Source organism: Gobio gobio (genome assembly GCF_949357685.1).
Source record: "Gobio gobio genome assembly, chromosome: 16".
Taxonomy (NCBI): Eukaryota; Metazoa; Chordata; class Actinopteri; order Cypriniformes; family Gobionidae; genus Gobio; species Gobio gobio.
In genome coordinates, this window is record NC_137109.1 from 48,932,740 (window position 1) to 48,956,143 (window position 23,404).

The window sequence follows — 23,404 nt, forward strand, 5'->3', positions numbered from 1 at the left end:
GATTGTGCACTGTTCAAGAACAACGCTATGGAAAACTTCTCCGTTCAAGGCTCATGAGTTTTTTTCTGTGACACAGTCTCTGACAGCGCGCGCGCCCTGAAGCCAGATCACTTTCACTTGCGTCCTCACAAAGCTTTGTCAGTTGTATGTGTTTTAAGGCCTGCCAGTTTGAACATTGAAGCGATTTTAGTCCATCAGATGTGTATTATGTTGAACTAAAGCCTGATATATTGTGACGCACAAACACTCAGACAGAAGCTCGCACATCACGTGATTATCACGCGCAGAAACTCATTGTCAACGCTGTCCTGTGATTTATCACTAAAGTAGCTTAGAAACTCAACCGTTATAGATTTTAATACCTTTGAAGTACAAACCACAGCTTCATAATTAATAGAGATGGTATGACTGATTCACACACACGATCACTCTCTCAATAATGCATTCAAATAAATGTAATGTAGGCCTACTGTGCTAATTTATCTGATGTACTACAAACAGAAATCTGCCCCATAGACAATAACTGCTGAAAGTGAACCGTATTTTAAAATCACAAAGAAATGCACTTTCATTAGAAATAAATATCCCACCTTTAATAGTAGAAAATATTTACAGTACAAACCTTATCAGTGAACTATGAGGGCAAAAAAGAAAGCAAAAAAAAAAAAAATCAGAGGACAAAATAATCGTTCATTAATCGTAATCGAGGTAAAATGTTCAATTAATCGAGATTTTTATTTTTGGTCAAATCGTAACAGCCCTAAGATGATTGGATGTCATGTATTTGACCTTTTACAGCACTACCAATTTCCTGTTTTTACAATGCAAAAATGTATATAATTTAAAACGAGTCGCTGCGCCGCTCAAATGAATCCCTTAAAGCTGCTTGTCTGATAATTTCTTAAAATTCTTGTGTAAAACTACCAATGGTCACAACTAATTTTTGTTTTGGTTCACATTTTTCTGAGGCTTGTGAAGTTTTGCTTTATGCTGATTTGAAAAATTAAACGGATTTTGTCGTTGATTCAAAAATATGCATATTTTTCACTGTATACCATCGTTAACACGTTATGCCTTTCGTTAAAGTCCCCCTGTAGTCAGTCATTTTATCCCTTAAAAATCGTTGATCACCAAAATGACAAATAATTTTTTTCCTGTGAAAAAATGTGTTCATGCCTTAAAATAGTTTGAATGTAACTCTACACCAGTGCTTCTCAAACTTTTTTGGTCATGCCTCCCTTTCAACCTATGGAAAAATGTGGCCAAAAAATCATGAAAATTGAATGAATTTTTTTTTTATTAAACATTTTGAAATGACAATTGTGTTGCTGTTAACCTATCAGGCACATAAAGCATATGCTTTAACTTAGAGGATTTTATTACTTTTATAATGGCTCTTGATCACACATAAACTGACATTTAACAAAAAGAGACTGGGTTGAATTTTGTCATATTAAATTTTATTACAGTGATAATCATATATATGCACTTATTGTCTGAACCACATATTAATGTGTTTAATATATATATATATATATATATATATATTTTAAATGTAAACGAAAAGAGGCATGGTTGTGTTTTATATTTCGGTTGTTATAAATATACATGCAGTGAAGATGATCCAGGTATGCGTTGCCTGAACCACATTTGTGTGGTTATTAATGTTTAATATTTTTTTTAATGAAAATGAAAAGAGGCAGAGTGGAGTTTTATGACATTTCGTTTTATTGAAGCCTAAAATATACATATAGGAGTGAGAGCGAGCTGAGTGACATTTTCAGGAACGCTGCTGTTCCATTAGCAGAGGACCGGGCTTGTGTCCTCCCGTCCTCGGGAGTTCGTTTTCCCGAGTCGAACTTGGCAAGTCTGAACTTGGGCGCGGGACAGGCATAAGTACCGCTGAAAGCGGCCGTCATCCAGGCGCAGCTCCAGGAGCGCCTTAAACGCGCGTCTATTTCGCTTTAAACGCTCGATTATCGGTTCACACTGAACGCGAATAGAGCGTCAAATTCGCGTCTAGTTGGACGCTTGAACATTTTGAATCCACTTGGGTGAATTGGACACATGGACAAATCAAGTGTCCAACTAGACGCGAATTTGACGCTTTATTCGTGTTCGGTGTGAACGCAGCTGTGTTCACACCAAACGCGAATAGAGCATCAGGAGCGAGTGATTTCAATGTTAAGGCGCGTTGACGCGCGTCTGGAGGTCCTGCGCCATGATCGACGCCATTCCACCTCATGTGAATTTGACACAAATTGAGCGTCTTGCGCGAATGGTGCTTTTTGTGCATTCACGCATTTTAAGCGAATTCGCCTCTGACGCCCAAGTTGAAAAATGTTAACGTTGCCGTCAATTCGCGCCGCCTTAACCAATCAGGTGATGAGAAACCCTGCATATTTTAAAATACTACTATTGCATCACAAAATAGTTTTAAGACTTTTTCAGGTGAGAATGTAGTTTAAAGCTCAAATCTGTGGTTTATTTATAAAGAGAGCGCCTATTTAAAAAAAATTATCTTGTGTTTTTGGAGTTGAGATTCAGTGGATAACCGGGCGCTCAGCTCTCATTAACCCCGACGAGAGCAGCCTTTCCTCGGCCAGTCCTTCTGACGTTTGCCGCTGGCTCTGATGGCCTGTAGTGGTTCATCTTGTGTAGATCTAACGGGCGATCTTCGGTGTCATGAATCTATCATTTGTTGTCTGCCAAATCGTTTTGACTGAGGGCAAAGAAGTTTTTTTTCAAAGAAGAACTTAATTTTTTAGGATATTTAAATATACATGCAGTGAAGATAATGTAGGCGTTGCCTGGACCATATTTGTGTGACTATTAATGTTTAATATATATTTTTAATGAAAATGAAAAGAGGCAGAGTGGTGTTTTATGACATTTCTCCTGGAGTGCCTTGAACTCGCGTCTATTTAGCTTCAAACACTCGATTTATATACGCGTCCAATTCGCTGAGCGCAAGATATGCCTCATCATATCAGCATTTAGCTTTTGAATGACCAGCACCGGCCTGGGATGTCTGTGAGAGCTCATCTACTGCTTTTCTCTTGCCTTTTATAAACCGATACATCTTCCATGCGATGTCAGTTAACTTGGCTGATGTTTTTTAATGCCCCCCCCCGCAACGTCATTTGGCTGGTTTGTTTTTTAAATGTCCCGCGCAGTACCTGTGCACCCCACACTTAGAGAACCACTGCATTACACCCAATGCTAAAACCCGCCCACTTGTTGACATGATTGCGGTAACACCGTCAATTTCAAACCGTGTTTCTGAGGCTGTCACTGCAGTTTTATATAGAAAATACTCAGCAGGGTTTGTCTGAAAGCATATTAAAAAACACCACGCAGACACGCATAAACAACATTTAAAATTTGGTTAACAAAGATTGTTATATAAAATGTATCATTAGAGTTGCTGCGCTGCTAAAATGAATCACATAAAACTCTCCAAACAAAAACGGCAACATGTGAATGTTTATTTGATCCCACCTGCTTTTAAAATAACAATTTCTGCAGAATTCACATGTAAAGACTATTATTTGTTGCTGGTTGGTATAAATGGCCAATTAAAACTATGCAATCTCTCTCTCTCTCTCTCTCTCTCGCTCTCTCTCTCTTTAGGTACACACTGAAACAAATAAAGAAAGCTCCTCACAACGAGAGCGCTTGGAACTATTTAAAAGGGTGAGTGCTGCAGACAGATATAAAGTCACCTGATCTCTCTTTCAAACATGCGTCCAGCAGATGGCAGATGCTCACCGTTAACAGAAGATGTACAGTTTGCACTGAAGAGGCTGAATGAATGTACAAAAACATAACATGGATCATTAATAGCGTTTGCCATGGCAATCATCGAATTTTTTTTATCATTGTTTATGTCGAAACCTCATGATGTACGTGTCGTTTCTGTGACTCAGGATCCTGCAGGATGGGGGTCTGTCCTCATATCCTGGACTTTTGGAGCAGGTGAGCGAGCTTCAGGACTCGTGCAGTTCTCCATATCTCACCGCCTTCCTGGTTGACCTCTATGAAGACGCTCTGGAGACCAACAACTCCTGCCATGACCAGCGAGAGACGCTCAACAAGGCATTGGAGGTGAGCCGTGACTTCACACGTACAGAAAACAAGGGCCATTATGCAGGCTTCACACGTTTGAATATACCAGTAGACATTGAACAACAGGGCTCGACAGCGCGAGCTTTTCACTCGACTAAAAATAGATGTGCGAACTGTAAAATGTATTTTGGAGCACGTGTGCGAATAAACAATCCCTGCGGATCAGTTTTGTGAGATCATAAGTCTTCAATACCATAAATCGTATAACAAGCATCTTAATGATCATTTTAGGCGTCTTATATTTTGGGGATGGAAAAACATAAATCACGTTACTGCCTAATGTGATTATTAAACTTCTTCAGGCTATGATTTTTAATTAAATAAATGTGAGCACTTCACTTTTCAAAGCCTGAATGTGGCGCTGTTGTGTGTTCATCAGGCTTGTGCAATCAATGAATAGCGCACATTTATGCCAAGCGATCGCTTATGAACTAATACTGATCAATTATGACAATGTTTACTGTGTTTATATTGTAATTTTGTATACAGTTGTTAGAATGCATATTTCATCTCTCTCATCTGAATTTGAATGAGCTACTGCAATAATAAAGCAAAGACATTTCAAAATAAGAGTCCCGGTGTATTTTGGGCTTGTTTATAAGTCACGCAGTGTGTCCAATTTCCACCCCGGTTATTATTTGGTTATAGACTGGGTAAACCCTGCCTGATCTGCCGGTGATTTGATTTCGCCCTGCAGCTCAGTCTGGAAACCTGTACATTCATTTCTACTGCTCCTGTTACTCTTTTGCGGGAACCAATCACAGACTGGCTTATCCACCTGGCGCGCTATTGGCGGGTTTAACACGACGACGGATAGAGAAGCGATGGGTCATTACCCGTTGATCACGCCTCTTGTGGTCTGATTGGTTGAAGGACAATCCAATTGCGTACAGAGTCATTTGAATTATGCTCGTTGATCACGCCTCTTGTGCAGTAGAAAATACAGAGCAGACTCCCCAGACCAGTGTTCAATCTTAAATTGAGCTTGGTCTGGTGATAGCCTGACAAATTTGATTACACAAAGTGTATGTAATTTAATTTACTTTAATTTCCATTTTATTTAATGTAAACTATTTTAGCTTATGTCTGGGATACCCCGTCACAGGAAGGAAATACTGAGAACATTATCTGATGCATATTATTAAATATATAGACTTTACTAGTATATCAAACTAAAACCATTAAAAATCTCTTTACATTAAATAAATAAATGTTAACTGACGTTAAAAAAAAACATTGTTTCATTAACCTGATGTACCAAACTGAAATAAAAATGGATAACAACTATTCAGACATTTTTTTTTTTCAAAAAACAACAAAAACAAAAAGACAAAACAACATAATTACTAAATCTTTAAATAAAATTAAAGCAAAATTTAATGTAATAAAAAATTAGCAAAAGCTATATATTATCTCAGATACTAAAATAACACTAGTATGGCAAAATCCGTTACAGTGTGTTAAAGATCGCGACGCCAGTTTCACGGATTATTGGGTTTGAATGGTAAAAAATCTGTAAAAATGCTCGTCCTGGCGAGTATTCGGGTAAACGCAGTCGGATATGTCTTTAGGTCTTTAGTGAACGTTTACAGAGTTGAATGAGAAATCGGGTGTTACAATGAATTTGGTCTGTGGAGCTCTTAAAGGGCCAGACCTGATATTCTGTGTGAAGCAGGGCAGGAACAAGCCGGACAAGTGAGTTTTTAGGTTTTTTTACCCCTAAAACAATGAATAGTAAGTTCTGTCATATTAGTCAGTTACTTATACAGTTTTTTGCCATGGTATGGATTCAGTAACTTATCGGTATTGAGGTATTTTAGTCTGGTATCGTATCGAAGTCATCATTTTATTATCGTGACAACACTATTATATATAAAAAGTATTTGCTGATATTCTCTTTTTTTTTGTTATGTTGGTTTACAAATTGTACATTTTGTCAAGGGCTTGTTTACATTTATACTTTTTAATAGTACACTACTGAAGGCCAACGTTGCAAGTTAAATCAAATGTTTTTAAGTAAAATTGTTGAAAATGATTGTGATAAATTAGTCGATAGATTAATCGGTTCTATGGGCTGCCATAGACTTCAATGGCGGAATAATAATAAGAAATCTAACGGTTTCAAAAGGAGCCTCCGCACTGTCGGTGCTTGACCCCTAAATATTCAATTCAAAAAACTTTTTTTTCTGTGTTACAGAGGTTACAGTAAATAACGGCATATTTATTGTTTTAAATCGTTGGATAATCATCAAAGCGTATCATTGATGCAAACCTTCTGTTGTAAAACTTTGCAAACCGCACATAATGTGCCCGTGTGCAACATTATAAGAACTAATAAACTCAATTTGAAGCATTTTATGATGTATAGCGCTATCAAATGAGTTTATCATAAATATTTCATTAGCCCATATCACATGAAAAGCGTTTTCATAAAGAATACGTGGTTTTATCCGTTGGTGTAGTGACTATATTTAATCTCTTGTAGCATGTGGTTTCACTCACGGATATCTATATTTTATAGAATCTGTTGAATATTTCACAGTTTGGTGGTTCATACAAAACAACAGACATCATCCACGTCCAGTAACTCGGGTAATTAGAGACTTTTGCAATTCTGTCTTTAGCTGAAAGCCCTTGTCTTTAAATATTAACTCGACACAACTTTAATAGATGTTAATTAATTATTGATCTATGGTTCCATAGCAAACTAAATGCATATAAAACATTACATGGCTGCCTCCGTACAACAAAGATCTCTGCGCCACGATGGCAGGAAAATCGGAGAAAGTATTATTCGTCTCTTGAGTATTTCTGCGTGACAGGCCTTGTGTTTTCCTCTGCAAACGTGCGGATGTTGTGTCTGTGTTGAGGTTAATGAGATTTCTCTGCTGTGGGTTTCTCATCCTGAGCCTCAATGATGATGGAGTTGGAAATGATTTTATGTTTTGAAATTGAGGCCATGTGCATATGTGTTTGAATAAAAAAAAAAAACTGGTTCAACCTTTCAGCTGCAGTCAGACTCGCAAGCATATGAGATGAGGAATATGAAAGCACACAGAGGGAAAATGTCCACGGATATGAAATGGGTAGTTCTTTTGTGTCGAGACAAAAATGTAAACTTTATAGTTATGTAAGGTGGATATTATGTCTCCACATGATTGTAGAACCAGTTATATTTTGGAACCCTCAGTTCTAGATTGGATCAGAACAGAATCATAAAGTCCTCACAGTTGAAAAGGGCGTGGCCACTTTGAGTGACAGGTGGATAGCCATTTATCTGCTGTCTGTTAGTCACTGAAAATGTATTAGTGATGCCTTAAACTACTGCATTACAGCAAAAAGTAATATGTTACTGTAATGCATTACTTTTGTAATGTTACTCCCAACACTGACAGTGGAACATTCAAAATAAATGTTCAAAAATATAATTTTTGAATTAAAATATAATGCAATAACTCAAAAATTAATTCTAATGGGTTCTACTGTGGAAACGAACAGAAATGATCTAGGACCGTGTGAGGTTTCCACAGTAGAACCCATTAGAACTATTCTATTTCTGATGGTTTCTCCAGTGGATCCCTCACTACAGTTCTAGAATATTCATGCTTTTTTCTTCTGTGGAACTCTCAGAACTGTTCTAGAATGGTTCTCAGGGGTTCTATATTGGAACTTTCACACAGTTCTAGAATATTTGTGATGGTTTCTACAGTAGAACCCTCGCAACAATTCTAGAGTGGTTATGAGGGGTTCATCTGTGGAACCCTCAGTTGTAGAACATTTGTAGCGCTTTCTATAGTGGAACCCTCACATACAGTATATATAGAATATTTGCAATTGGTGATATCTACATTGAAAAATGTTACAATAGTTCTAAAATGATTCTGAGACGTTCTACTGTGGAAACCTCATGGTTGTAGAATATTTCTAATCGTTTTATAGGAACTCTCAGAACCGTTCTAGAATGTCTCTTTTGTGGAACCCTCACACAGGTCTAGAATATTTGTGATGTGATGGTTTCCTTAGAACCCTTAGAATAGTTCTAAAATTGGTTCTGATGGATTCTACTGTGGAAACCTCACACTGTTCTAGAAACGTTATGATGGTTTCTACAGTGAAACTCTCAGAACAGTTCTAGAATGGTTATGAGGGATTCTTCTGTGGAAAACTTACACAGTTCTAGAATATTTGTGATGGTTTCTACAGTACAACAGTTCTAGAGTGGTTATGTACACATGTGTGATGTTTTCCATAGTGGAACACTCAGACTGGTTCTAAAATGGTTCTCGGGTTCTATAGTCGAACCCTCACATTGTTATGGAATATTTGTGACGTTTTCTACAGTGAAACTTTTACAATAGTTCTAAAATATTTCTGAGGGGTTCTAATGTGGAAACCTCACATGGTTCTAGAATATTTCTGATGGTTTCTACAGCAGAACCCTCAGAAGAGTTCTAAAATGGTTCTGAGGGTTTCTACTGTGGAAACCTCACGGTTCTAGAATATTGATGATGGTTTTTACAGTTGGACTTTCAGAACCAATCTAGAACCAATTTTAGAACTATTCTATTTCTGATAGTTTCTACAGTGGAACCCTCACAACAGTTCTAGAATGGTTCTGAGGGGTTCTATACTGGAAACCTGGAAACCCTCAGACAGGTCTAGAATATTTGTGATGTGATGGTTTCCTTAGAATATTTCTAAAATTGGTTCCGATGGGTTCTATTGTGGAAACCTCACACTGTTCTAGAATATTTGTGATGGTTTCTACAGTAGAACCTTCACAACAATTCTAGAGTGGTTATGAGGGGTTCTACATCGGAACCCTCACATTGTTCTAGAATATTTCTGATGGTTTCTACCGTGGAAACCTCACAATTCTACAATATTGCTGATGGTTTCCACAATGGAACTTCAGAACCTTTCTAGAATGGCTATTTTGTGGAACCCTCACACAGGTCTAGAATATTTCTGATGGTTTCTACAACAGAACCCTCAGAAGAGTTGTGAAATGGTTCTGAGGGTTTCTACTGTGGAAACCTCATGGTTCTAGAGTATTTCTGATGGTTTCTACAGTGGAACTCTCAGAGCCGTTCTAGAATGGCTCTTTTGTGGAACCCTCACACAGGTCTAGAATATTTGTAATGGTTTCCTTAGAACCCTTAGAACAGTTCTAAAATTGTTTCTACTGTGGAACCATCAGAAATGTTCTAGGATGTGTAAGGTTTCCACAGTAGAACCCATCAGAACCAATTTTAGAACTATTCTATTGCTCATAATTTCTACAGTGGAACCCTCACAACAGTTCTAGAGTAATGGTGATTGTTTCTATAGTGGAACCCTCACACTGTTATGTAATATTTGTGATGTTTTCTACATTGAAACGTTTACAATGGTTCTAAAATTGCTTTTTAGGTTTTTGCTTTCTGCAGTGGAATTCTCAGAACAGTTCTAAAATGGTTCTGTAGTGAAATCATTGCATAGTTATTGAATATTTGTGATGTTTTCTACAGTGTAACTTTTACAATAGTTCTGACGGGGTTCTGGAAATGTCACAACAGCTCTGAGTGTTTCTGTAGCGGAAGCATCACAAGTCTTAAAAAGGTTCCAGAAAGGATTCTGCGCATGTTTCTGGAGAATTCCTCATCAGGTCGAGCTAGAGAACTCAGACCGCTGACCTTTTCCTTGAGACTGTGAAGTGCAGAATATTGATGAGAGTAACTAGCAGATATCCTTTCATAAGGTCTGAACTGGCTCTTGCTGCTGCTCAGAGGGAACCGGCCGCCTCACTGCTGTACAAGGGTGCTTGTTACAAGGGAAAATGTCAGAGATGCATTTAGACTTCTACTCCCCTGTTGTTTTACACCGTCTGAAAAATATATACAGTGTTGGGGTTTAAAATCCATTTGTTTCTCGTCAGAATGGCGAGGTTTCCAGCCTGCATGGTGTCCAAATGCTTCTCTACTGTCTCCGTCAATGATAAAGAGCCTTGATTTTGTGTGTTTTAGCTTTGTAAGTTCCTGGCCGAGGAGAAGGACACCATTAGAAGGGAATACTGGAATTACGTGTCCCGCTCTCTCCAGAACGCGTATGGCTCAGGTGACCCCGCCCCCTCTTCTTCGGACCCGCCTCCTTCCTCCTCCCAGCAGCCCGACGTGGAGCCCAGTGACCCCTGAGGAGAAGCGCAGACCTGGACACATGCTAGGAGGGGAGGAAGAAGAAATACTGAGACATTATAGACTCTTTATCTTTGTATGAGTGTGCGCGTGTGCACAGCCAGGCTTTTAACAGCAGTGCTTGCAAGTCAGAACGAAGTAGCCATATGCTTAAACGCTCTCAGAGTGAGCTGTACACTTACCTTGCGGTGAATGAACTGGACTGTGGGAGTTTGGCAGAAATTCATACCAGACGTGTAAGGTTTCCACAGTAGAACCCATCAGAACCAATTTTAGAACTATTCTGTTTCTGATGGTTTCTACAGTGGAACCCTCACAACAGTTCTAGAGTAATGGTAATTGTTTCTATAGTGGAACCCTCAAATAGTTCTAGAATGGTTCTGAGGGATTCTCTACTGGAAACCTCACTGTGGAACCCTCCAACAGCTCTAGTATATTTGTGATGGTTTCCTTAGAAGCCTTAGAATAGTTCTAAAGTTGGTTCCACAGAAATATTCTAGGATGTGTAAGGTTTCCACAGTAGAACCCATCAGAACCAATTTTAGAACTATTCTGTTTCTGATGGTTTCTACAGTGGAACCCTCACAACAGTTCTAGAGTAATGGTGATTGTTTCTATAGTGGAACCCTCAAATAGTTCTAGAATGGTTCAGAGGGATTCTCTACTGGAAACCTCACTGTGGAACCCTCCAACAGCTCTAGTATATTTGTGATGGTTTCCTTAGAAGCCTTAGAATAGTTCTAAAGTTGGTTCCACAGAAATATTCTAGGATGTGTGAGGTTTCCACAGTAGAACCCATCAGAACCAATTTTAGAACTATTCTATTTCTGATAGTTTCTACAGTGGAACCCTCACAACAGTTCTAGAGTAATGGTGATTGTTTCTATAGTGGAACCCTCAAATAGTTCTAAAATGGTTCTGAGGGATTCTCAACTGGAAACCTCACTGTGGAACCCTCCAACAGCTCTAGTATATTTGCGATGGTTTCCTTAGAAGCCTTAGAATAGTTCTAAAGTTGGTTCCACAGAAATATTCTAGGATGTGTGAGGTTTCCACAGTAGAACCCATCAGAACCAATTTTAGAACTATTCTATTTCTGATGGTTTCTACAGTGGAACCCTCACAACAGTTCTAGAGTAATGGTGATTGTTTCTATAGTGGAACCCTCAAATAGTTCTAGAATGGTTCTGAGGGATTCTCTACTGGAAACCTCACTGTGGAACCCTCCAACAGCTCTAGAATATTTGTGATGGTTTCCTTAGAAGCCTTAGAATAGTTCTAAAGTTGGTTCCACAGAAATATTCTAGGATGTGTGAGGTTTCCACAGTAGAACCCATCAGAACCAATTTTAGAACTATTCTATTTCTGATAGTTTCTACAGTGGAACCCTCACAACAGTTCTAGAGTAATGGTGATTGTTTCTATAGTGGAACCCTCAAATAGTTCTAAAATGGTTCTGAGGGATTCTCAGCTGGAAACCTCACTGTGGAACCCTCCAACAGCTCTAGAATATTTGTGATGGTTTCCTTAGAAGCCTTAGAATAGTTCTAAAGTTGGTTCCACAGAAATATTCTAGGATGTGTGAGGTTTCCACAGTAGAACCCATCAGAACCAATTTTAGAACTATTCTATTTCTGATAGTTTCTACAGTGGAACCCTCACAACAGTTCTAGAGTAATGGTGATTGTTTCTATAGTGGAACCCTCAAATAGTTCTAAAATGGTTCTGAGGGATTCTCAGCTGGAAACCTCACTGTGGAACCCTCCAACAGCTCTAGTATATTTGTGATGGTTTCCTTAGAAGCCTTAGAATAGTTCTAAAGTTGGTTCCACAGAAATATTCTAGGATGTGTAAGGTTTCCACAGTAGAACCCATCAGAACCAATTTTAGAACTATTCTATTTCTGATGGTTTCTACAGTGGAACCCTCACAACAGTTCTAGAGTAATGGTGATTGTTTCTATAGTGGAACCCTCAAATAGTTCTAAAATGGTTCTGAGGGATTCTCTACTGGAAACCTCACTGTGGAACCCTCCAACAGCTCTAGTATATTTGTGATGGTTTCCTTAGAAGCCTTAGAATAGTTCTAAAGTTGGTTCCACAGAAATATTCTAGGATGTGTAAGGTTTCCACAGTAGAACCCATCAGAACCAATTTTAGAACTATTCTATTTCTGATGGTTTCTACAGTGGAACCCTCACAACAGTTCTAGAGTAATGGTGATTGTTTCTATAGTGGAACCCTCAAATAGTTCTAAAATGGTTCTGAGGGATTCTCAGCTGGAAACCTCACTGTGGAACCCTCCAACAGCTCTAGAATATTTGTGATGGTTTCCTTAGAAGCCTTAGAATAGTTCTAAAGTTGGTTCCACAGAAATATTCTAGGATGTGTAAGGTTTCCACAGTAGAACCCATCAGAACCAATTTTAGAACTATTCTATTTCTGATGGTTTCTACAGTGGAACCCTCACAACAGTTCTAGAGTAATGGTGATTGTTTCTATAGTGGAACCCTCAAATAGTTCTAAAATGGTTCTGAGGGATTCTCTACTGGAAACCTCACTGTGGAACCCTCCAACAGCTCTAGTATATTTGTGATGGTTTCCTTAGAAGCCTTAGAATAGTTCTAAAGTTGGTTCCACAGAAATATTCTAGGATGTGTAAGGTTTCCACAGTAGAACCCATCAGAACCAATTTTAGAACTATTCTATTTCTGATGGTTTCTACAGTGGAACCCTCACAACAGTTCTAGAGTAATGGTGATTGTTTCTATAGTGGAACCCTCAAATAGTTCTAAAATGGTTCTGAGGGATTCTCAGCTGGAAACCTCACTGTGGAACCCTCCAACAGCTCTAGAATATTTGTGATGGTTTCCTTAGAAGCCTTAGAATAGTTCTAAAGTTGGTTCCACAGAAATATTCTAGGATGTGTAAGGTTTCCACAGTAGAACCCATCAGAACCAATTTTAGAACTATTCTATTTCTGATGGTTTCTACAGTGGAACCCTCACAACAGTTCTAGACTAATGGTGATTGTTTCTATAGTGGAACCCTCACAACAGTTCTAGACTAATGGTGATTGTTTCTATAGTGGAACCCTCAAATAGTTCTAAAATGGTTCTCAGGGGTTCTATAGTGGAACCCTCACATTGTTATGGAATATTTGTGATGTTTTCTACATTGAAATGTTTACAATGGTTGTAAAATGGCTTTGAGGGTTTTGGTTTCTGCAGTGGAAAATGGTTCTGTCATACTCATGTTTTAGACAAGCATTTATGTTTTCAGAGGTCAAAGGTGTCATTTATCACAGCAAATACATAACTGACATGCTTCATTTGTAGGAGCTTCTCTTGCCAAAGCATCTTCTGGTCTGTGTTCCCAAACTCTGCTCAGACTGTGAGTGTACATGCATTTTGTATGTTCAGAAATAATAATGGTTGATGCTAAAGCTGAATGACTTTCTTTTTCTTTGTCTTGCCTTTCGTGGTTGAAATGAAGATCTGAAAGTGTTTGCAAGCGTGGACTAATTTCAATATTTTTAGCAGACTACGCTTTTTGAATTGTATGCATCTATGAACATGCTTAACTCCACTAAAACTGTTTATTTTGTGTACGCTACCGTTCAAAAGTTTGGGGTCAGTAAGATTGTATAATGTTAAAAAAATTTCTATTGCAAATAAATGTTCTTCTTTTGGACTTTCTATGCATTCAAAAAAACTAAATCATGGTTTTCATGAAAATATTAAACAGCACAACTGTTTTCAAAATGTTGCATGAAATCCGCATATGAGGATGATTTGTGAAGGATCATGTGACACTGAAGACGATGCTGAAAATTCAGCTTTGATCACAGGAATAAATTACACTTTACTATATATTCACATAGAAAACATTGTAGTGATATTTCACAATTTTTACTGTATTTTTGATCAACTAAACATAAAAAAAACCCTTACAGACCGCAAACTTTTTACCGGTGCTCTTGAGTGTGTCTACATGCATCTAATGCTAGCTGTGCTTAATGAGCCGACTACAATTCAATGCCTTAAACACTGATTTTATCTAGAAAACACTGAAAGGTTTCGGTTCACACAGTTACATTTACTCAAAGAACAATTAAGCAGTGTACATGCAAAGTGAAACCAGGGGTAATGGGAAAAAATCATTACTATTGCCCAATAAATGAGCGCTTTCTGAAGGCTTTGCATACTCTTAAAGCCATTCTTTTCCAGTGATGGTGGCCATGAACAAGGATTTTAAACACTCCTTACGGCATGATGGTGCATGTAAAATATCTGTTTATGTTTTGATATCAAGACAAGGTGGATTTGATTGTTGACGATTTGGCATGATCTTGGATTGTTTGGTTCTTCGATGCTCATCCTGGACTTGCTGTCATAGCAACAGGTCAGTAAACTTAAACCTGCTCGGGAGCTAATTATTTCATGCAAACAGGATTTGATTGTAACTTTTTAAGCGGTGTGGATACTTGAAATTTGTCCCAACCATTGCTACTTTATTACATTTACATTTATGCATTTAGCAGACGCTTTTATCCAAAGCGACTTACAACTGAGGAGTACAGGAAGCGAAACACAGAAAGTGCCTGAAGTACTAAGTTTTGGACATCGCACAGAGCATCACACACTAGGGCAGGGAAGAGGTAGAGGAAAATAGAAGGAAAATAAGGAAAAGGAAAGGTTTTTTTTATAAAAAATTGTTTTATTACAAGAATTCCTTACTGAACCAGGGGTGATAATAATTTTAAATAATAACATTAGTAAATATAGCTGCAAGCAGCAATACTGGGGCCAAGCGCAAAGAAGAGTGTCAGATAAACGGCAGCAACGAGCAATTAAACACATTTTAAGATGATTTTAGGCAAAAAGGCTGAAAAATGCATTGTAGTCAATGGGAATTTCATGTTTTGTTCTATTATAGCGCCACCAAGAGGCACAATCCTACCATTTTTTATGTGTCCTCGGAGTGAGCCCATACATGTGTGTGTGTCAATTCGGGTGAAAATATCTCATTTCGTTTCGGAGTTATAGACATTTATATGAAAAAACTCGTAAAAAATGACTGACACCTGACTTTGATTGGATTTTACTCCCCCTTACTATCAATATTTTGACATTTGGGAATTAGGGTTTAGCTATCGACCTATGTTTCCAAACTTCTGCCGCTGGTTTCGTCTTGATCGGACTAGCGGTTTCAAAGATGTCAGCTAAAGCGCTATAAGCGCTAAATTACAACGCTGCACAATCCATACGCCGAAACCTGGCAAGTCTGGTATCGTTGGACTCTGCAAGGATTCCGGAGACAAAAAAGTTACTCCCATGATAAGTCAATCACACCCAAAGTTATAAGCGTTTGAAAAAAAGTTATCCACTAGATGGCGCTGTTTCAAAACTTCTCAGGCTCCTCCAGGGCATCGTGCTGATGACCCAAACCGAGTTTTGTAACAATCCAATCATATGTTCATAAAATACATCATTTAAGCACATGATTCAAAATGGCTGACAGACAAAATGGCCGATATAGTAAAATTGGATATCAGACGACTCGGCATGACGTCCCAAACCTAACAAGACCAGTTTTTGGACAAACTGTTCAAAAGTTATAAGCAAAAATAGCCATCTTTCGTATCTCCGGACCAGTAGGTGGCGCTGTGCCGAAACGCTGCCTCAGGTCATGCTTGAGATGACCTGTACCAAGTTTGTTTTGAATACGATAAAGCATTGCAGAGATATAGCCTTAAGTGTATTTTCGCAACCGCTATGTAAAATTTGTTTGCGCGTTTATCGCAAACGGTTTGACGAATCAACTTGAATTTCGTAACCTTTTGTCGGCATGGTCCGAAGATGATCGGGTTCCATTTTCGTGAAAACGAATCGAATCATCATGAGTCAAGGAATCAAAGGAAAAAAATAATTTTGTTTCTAGCCCTTATGGTTCAGAAGTTATTAGCATAAACATGAGAAACTTTGGACAGGTGGTGGCGCTAGAGAGATTGTTTTAGGGACTCCAAAATTGGTGTGGTTAATGTTGGGCCAGTCCTGTATCTGTGTGCCAAATTTCACAACTTTCCCGCAAACGGTTCTATGGGCTGCCTTAGACTTCAATGGCAGAATAATAATAATAATAAGAAATCGAACGATTTCTGTAGGTGCCTCCGCACCTTCAGTGCTTGGCCCCTAATAATATAAAAATGTATTTGAAAATAAAATGTTGTATATAATACTATAGACACAGCCACTTAATTGAGAGATTTATTTGTGATGGAATAATTACTTAATAATGTTATTGCAGTCTTACACACATGTTGTACAGTTGCATTAATTTATGCCGTTAATTTGAGTGGTGACGGATATTATGGGATGGCTTGATGCAGTGCAGGAGATGCAGAGAACTTGATCTTAAGAAACTTTCATTAATGCTGTCCCGTAACAAATCTGCTTCAAATTGAATCAAAAATTAAATGAATGGCTAATTACAACATTGAACTAAAAATGTTAAGGGTGTACAAATACTGTATAAAATCGTGAATCTAAATAATTGGGAATCATGTTTTTAAAAAAAACACACATTTATCACCAATCGCTGCATTACTGATTGTGGTTTCGAGTACTGATGCATCTGCCCTTTACAGGGAACACAAGAACGGGCAGTAATCTCAGATAACTCAATCCAGATATTTGAATCCAATCCGCAAATTCGTTTGAAGAACCAAATTAGCCCGAGATCAGTTATCACGATTAGACGATCTGGGATCTGTCAAGTCATCTCAGATGTATTAAAGGGTTAGTTCACCCAAAAATGAAAATTCTGTCATTAATTACTCACCCTCATGTCGTTCGACACCTGTCAGACCTCCGTTCATCTTCAGAACACAAATGAAGATATTTTAGTGTAAAGCTGATGCTGAGAAAGGCTTCAGATAGGCCTCCATTGGCATTCAGTACATTTACACTCCCAAGACCCATAAAAGGCACTTAAAACGTCGTTACAAAGTTCATCTCACCACAGTGACTCTACAATAATTTTACGATGCGACGACAATAGTTTTTGTGCGCAAAAAAAAAATCAAAATAACGACCTTTATCCAGCTTGTTCTTGTCTTCCGTGTGTGCCTCCACGACGCATGCGCGAGAATATGACGTAGCGCCGGCGTTCGGGAATCCATGAAATGCACATTTTAACCCCATTTTGAGAACTACGCCGAGACCTAAAGCATGATCAATGTAGAATTCAACAACTTAGATACGCACGTCTTCCTCTGCTTGTAAACAAATCGCTTCTGGGTCATGTGTCCGAACGCCGGATCTGCGTCATATTCTCGCGCATGCGTCGTGGAGGCACACACAGAAGACAAGAACAAGTTGGATAAAGGTGTTATTTTGATTTTTTTTTTTGCGCACAAAAACTATTGTCGTCGCATCGTAAAATTATTGTAGAGTCACTGTGGTGAGATGGACTTTGTAACAACGTTTTAAGTGCCTTTTATGGGTCTTGTGAGTGTAAATGTACTGAATGCCAATGGAGGCCTATCTGAAGCCTTTCTCAGCATCAGCTTTACACTAAAATATCTTCATTTGTGTCTGAAGATGAACGGAGGTCTGACGGGTGTCGAACGACATGAGGGTGAGGAATTAATGACAGAATTTTCGTTTTTGGGTGAACTAACCCTTTAAGCGAGCTAGGAAGAACGGACCCCATACAAAAACCTAATCATTCTAAAACATAATTTTTTTTAAAGGTTTTAGTGTTTGCTGCACATTTAAACACTCAATGTCGTCAAGAGCAGATCATTGCTGTGCTGTTAGGGCAGTACAGGTATGAGAGGCTGTCCTGTGAAGGGTATTTCTACTTCATTAACTGAAGCTACTGTTTGCCATGAGTCATTTTTGTTACTAAGCCCAGGTCATATTTTCTCTACCCAACCCTGACTTCAGCAGACATCTGTGGGCAGAGACCGGGGTCAGACCAGGACAGCTTCCCTAAAGTACAAGAGCGTAATGATCCTCGTTCAAGGGCACTCGTCTGATGAAGAGCCCCGTGGCGGGATCTGAAGTGTTTATGGCGCAGAGCTTCTCTCTGGAGCATTAGAACATTACAGTATTGAATCAACACGACCTGGTGATGAGGCTTTTTGTAGGCCTTAAGGTTCCTTCGACTAAACCCAATTTGATTTCTTCCACTGGCTTTCAGGAAATTTCTGTGGCCAACAAAAGTTTATGATTCCTACACATTTTGTTCATCTCGATGATCTTACCAAATGAACGCAACATGGCTTAAAACAATCGCCAGACGATAAAAGCTAAACATGGGCTATAAACGAGATACACCACGGTCACATGACTTCAACGTCACCCTCACATAGCTTCAACATCTTTATTTAAAGTATTAGTTCACTTCAAAATAAAAAAATCATGATATTTTACTCACCCCCGTCACATCCAAGGTGTTTGTGTCTTTCTTTCTTCAGTCGAAAAGAAAATCCGCTTTTTTTTTTAGGAAAAAATTCCAGGATTTTTCTCCATATAATGGACTTCAAAGGCAACCAACGGTTGAAGATCCAAATCAATGCAGTTTCAGAGGAAGGGCTTCAGAGGCTCTGACCGATCCCACACGAGGAATAGGGTCTAATCTAGACAAACCATCGGACAATAAAAAAAAAAAATATAATAATATCTATATACTTTTTTGCTCATCAATTGCTCCTCTTGCGCTGCTCTGTGATGGCCACGGATTACGTAATCACGGCGGAAAGGTCACACTTGACGTAGGTGGAAGTACCGCCCCAAGCGAACGTGCGAAGACTAATACAAACACCTGCTTCAAAATCGTCACACATCGGTCTTTAACCTTTTTTTTGGTAAAGGCCGTTTCTCTTAGTCTTCGCACGTTCGCTTGGGGCGGTTTTTCTGCCTACGTCAAGCGTGACCTTTCCGATGTGATTACGCAATCTGTGGTGTGTCGCAGAGCATCACAAGATGAGCAATTAAGGTTAAAAAAGTGTATATATTTTATAGTTTTGGCTAGAACAGACCCTATTCCTCGTGCGGGATCGGTCAGAGCCTCTGAAGCCCTTCCTTTGAAACTGCATTGATTTGCACCTTCAACATTTTGGTTGCAATTGAAGTCCATTATATGGAGAAAAATCCTGGAATGTTTTCCTCAAAAAACCTAATTTCTTTTCGGCTGAAGAAAGAAAGACATGAAAATCTTGGATGAGATGGGGGTGAGCAAAATATCAGGAAATTTTCATTTTGAAGTGAACTAATCCTTTAAGACATTTTCCCTGAAAGTTTGAGTTTTGAAAGTTTGCACGAGCGTGATTCCGGGTTTTTTTGGTCTGCATGATTCCTGCAGAACTATATAATCTAAAGTGCATCTTTAAAAAAAATGTGATTCAGGCTTATGTTTAACACCTCAAAGATTTATGTTGCTGTGCTTTTTCCAGTTATGTGTCCATAGCCCCTTATAAAAAAGTTGTACTTGAAAGATAACTATAGTATTACCATGTTGCATGTATAACGCCTCCTGTGCGAACCGCCCTCTCCAAGCGGGACTCGAACCCGGGTCCGCCGGCATGAGAGTCAGACGCTCTAACAAGGAGGCTAAAGGCTGCAACCTCTAGCGTCAGTCGCTAGAGCGTCTCTTGAGATCAGAGGAGTGAGGTTTACTCACACATCGACTACTAGCTGGCCTCCGTTACACTCACCCCCCTAAACCTCACTCCCATCCGGGTCCGGCACCAATGTAACCCCTCCTGTTCAAACCGCCCGCTCCAAGCGGGACTTGAGCCCGGGTAGTGTTAATTTCGTCAGACGAGACGAGACTAAATATGTTCGTCAACAACCTTTTTTTTTCATGACGAAGACGAGACGATGGCGAGACTGCACCAAAGTCCAAAAACGCAGACTAAGACTAAATTAACATGCATTATTGTTGCCGAAAAAGGACAAGACTAAAATGTCTTGCATAAAATAAAATCAAAGATAAAATCTCTCTTCAATTTCGTCTATAATCGTCGCTACTTTTTCATCATGAGATGAATATTCAGCTGTTCAAAATATTTCGATAGTGTTCGCGCTATTGCTCAATTACAAGTCTCTGCCAGCCTGTCATCTCACGTGGTTCGCGGAGCTTCCACTTCTAGCGCTGTGTCAATACATTTGAATGGCTTAAGCCGCGTAAGTTACACAACAGCTTCACTATACAGGTGTTTGCAATATTTAGGTAAACATGGTAGCAATTTTTGGGTAAATAGTACAGCATAGTGTGCATTGATTATTACGTCAGCCACATTTACAGTATCATTTTATTATGGAGAGGGGTAGAGATGTTTTTCTGGTATTTAGCCCTCAGGTATTCCTTACTGATTAAGTCACACTCATACCCATTGGTGGTCAAATGTGACCATACACTTTAACTATTTTTAAAATAAATAGCCTATATTTTAGTTCAATAATATTTATTGAAAATTTGGAGGAGATCTTTTGGTAGTAAATACTATTTGTGCAATAATTATGGTCCATTAATAACACTTACATTTTTTCTTCTAATATTTGTATTATTTATATTACAATTAGTGTATTTAATTAAGGTTAAAATAGAGAATTCCAATGCAAAGAGCAAATTAGAGTCATTTTGTGGCTGGAAAAATAAAAAAATTCACTTGTAATGCCAATGTGTGGCCCTTTAATCAATATTGTATCTTGCTGCTCAAAAAAGTATTGCAGATCATAACTGCTTACTTATTTGTGAAATGTTTAAATGTTATATAATAGTAAAGAATTCAAGCAAATATAATTTAACCCCAAAAAAGTTTAAAATAGTGCTAAAAGGCAAACTTATTTTTCCGTATGTACAGTAGGCTATATACATATGAATTCATACTGAATCAAGATCGAAATTGATATTTGTGCCCATCGTCTCATAAGCTAATGCTGATTTTAGGAACGCTGTAAATCAACCAGTTAGCTATGTGTTGTGGCACATACATTATGCAGGTTATATATATTTTATGTAACTTATTTTGCCACACAATATATTAAGTTTTCCTTTGACTAAAACTAGACTAAAATGACGAGACTTTTACTTGACTAAAACTTGACTAACAACAAAAGATATGTGAATGACTAAAACTAACAAGACATTTGGCACAAGACTAAGACTAAGACCAAATTAAAAATAGGTGACAAAATTAACACTAAACCCGGGTCTGCCGGCATGAGAGTCGGACGCTCTAACAAGGAGGCTAAAGGCTTCAACCCCTAGCGTCAGTCACTAGAGCGTCTCTTGAGATCAGAGGAGTGAGGTTTACTCACACAGCAACTACTAGCTTGCCTTCGTTACACATGTCCTGAAAAACATGGTTTTACCATGGTACTACTTCCAAACACAGATGTTTTGTTAGTTGCATAGCCATGACTTCATGACACAGAAGACTTGTATGCTAACAAATTGAAAGTTTGATTGAAGTTAAAGGGCTAGTTCACCCAAAAATGAAAATTGTCATTAATTACTTACCCTCATGTCGTTGGACACCCGTAAGACCTCCGTTCATCTTCGGAACAGAAATGAAGATATTTTAGTGTAAATCTGATGGCTCTGAAAGGCCTTCATTGGCACAATGGCACGGTTCACTCTCAAGACCCTTAAAAGGCACTAAAGACGTCGTTACAAAGTCCATCTCACTACATTGGTTCTACAATAACTTTATGAATCGGCGATAATAGTTTTTGTGCGCAAAAAAACCCTAAATAACGACTTACATAGTGATGATGATTTCAAAACAAGGCATCATCATGAAGCTTCGAAGCGTTATGAATCACTGAGCCGAATCATGATTCGGATCGCGTGTCAAACCGCCAAACTGCTGAAATTTGGCGATTCAAACTGCTGAATCGACTCTCGCTGATTCATAACGCTTCGAAGCTTCACGATGCCTTGTTTTGAAATCGTCATCACTATATAAGTCATTATTTAGGTTTTTTTTGCGCACAAAAACTATTCTCGCCGATTCATAAAGTTATTTTAGAACCACTGTAGTGAGATGGACTTTGTAACTTTGTAACTTTAGTGTCTTTTAAGGGTCTTGAGAGTGTAAAGTGCATTGTGCCAATGGAGGCCTTTCAGAGCCATCAGATTTCAACTAAAATATCTTCATTTCTGTTCCGAAGATGAACGGAGGTCTGACGGGTGTCGAACGACATGAGGGGAAGTAATTAATGACAGAATTTTTATTTTTGGGTGAACTAACCCTTTAAACATGTTCTCTTAAATTCAATCTCGTTAGTGTTTACATTTGAGGTTGGACTACTTTTGAATGCAAATCTCTCTGTCGAAGCTTTAATCAATTTCCTTTAAAAATGTATTTGAGTTGACTTTAGTCTTTGGTTTGATGTGTTAACTTTGCACACTCGCTGCCTGAGACTGACATTAGTATTTCAGAACTGTTAGAGCGAGTTTAAGTAAGCACACACGAGTTTTGTGTTGATGTTTCATTTAATGCTGCATTGAATCAAGGTCACAAAAACAGTTTCACAGCAAAATCTTTATGAAATGAAATGAGCTGTCAAGTCTGCTCTTCTTTGCCAAGTGAGTGTGCTCTGGAGCTTAATTGAGATGCACTACAGTGTAAGAAAAGAGGATTGTATCTCATTTCCAGATGCAGACAGGATCTGGACGGCAACCGTCCGTGTGAAAAAAAACAATGCCTCCCAAATAATGCAGGGAGAGCTGCGGAATACAGAGCAGGAGCCCAGAGTGTTCGGTAACTTTCCTGTGAACTTTGCTGCATCCTCACTCAGGCAAACTTTAAAGGAATGAGGTTTAGATGCAGCTGGATGATTTTTGGTGTTGGAAAAGATGTCAGAGGCGAGTGACGGCAGTGGCTATTACCCCTGTGACAGCTGAGGGTTACTGGGAGATTTGTCCTCTGTGACTTTCTAGTCACTTTACCGGTGTAGATGATGTCTTTTGTTTTCTTTTTCAGGGCTTTGATCACATCAGAAGACTCCTTTTAAATAAAGTTCCTCAAGCTTATTCTTTTCTTGTTTGCTTTTATTACCTCCATGGCTGTGTTCGGAATGGAAT

At 38.6% G+C, this 23,404-nt stretch overlaps 1 protein-coding gene across 1 annotated transcript in view; it reads left to right on the plus strand.

Moving 5' to 3' along the window:
• The window catches only part of fnta (farnesyltransferase, CAAX box, subunit alpha), a 32,909-nt gene extending 18,411 nt beyond the window's left edge, over positions 1-14,498 (plus strand). Inside the window, exons 7-9 of the mRNA XM_079839068.1 lie at positions 3,634-3,696; positions 3,930-4,107; positions 10,134-14,498. Coding sequence (XP_079695194.1) covers positions 3,634-3,696; positions 3,930-4,107; positions 10,134-10,301 — 409 coding nt within the window. The 3' untranslated portion in view covers positions 10,302-14,498. The remainder of the gene's footprint in view (positions 1-3,633; positions 3,697-3,929; positions 4,108-10,133) is intronic.
• Positions 14,499-23,404: the final 8,906 nt, after the last annotated feature.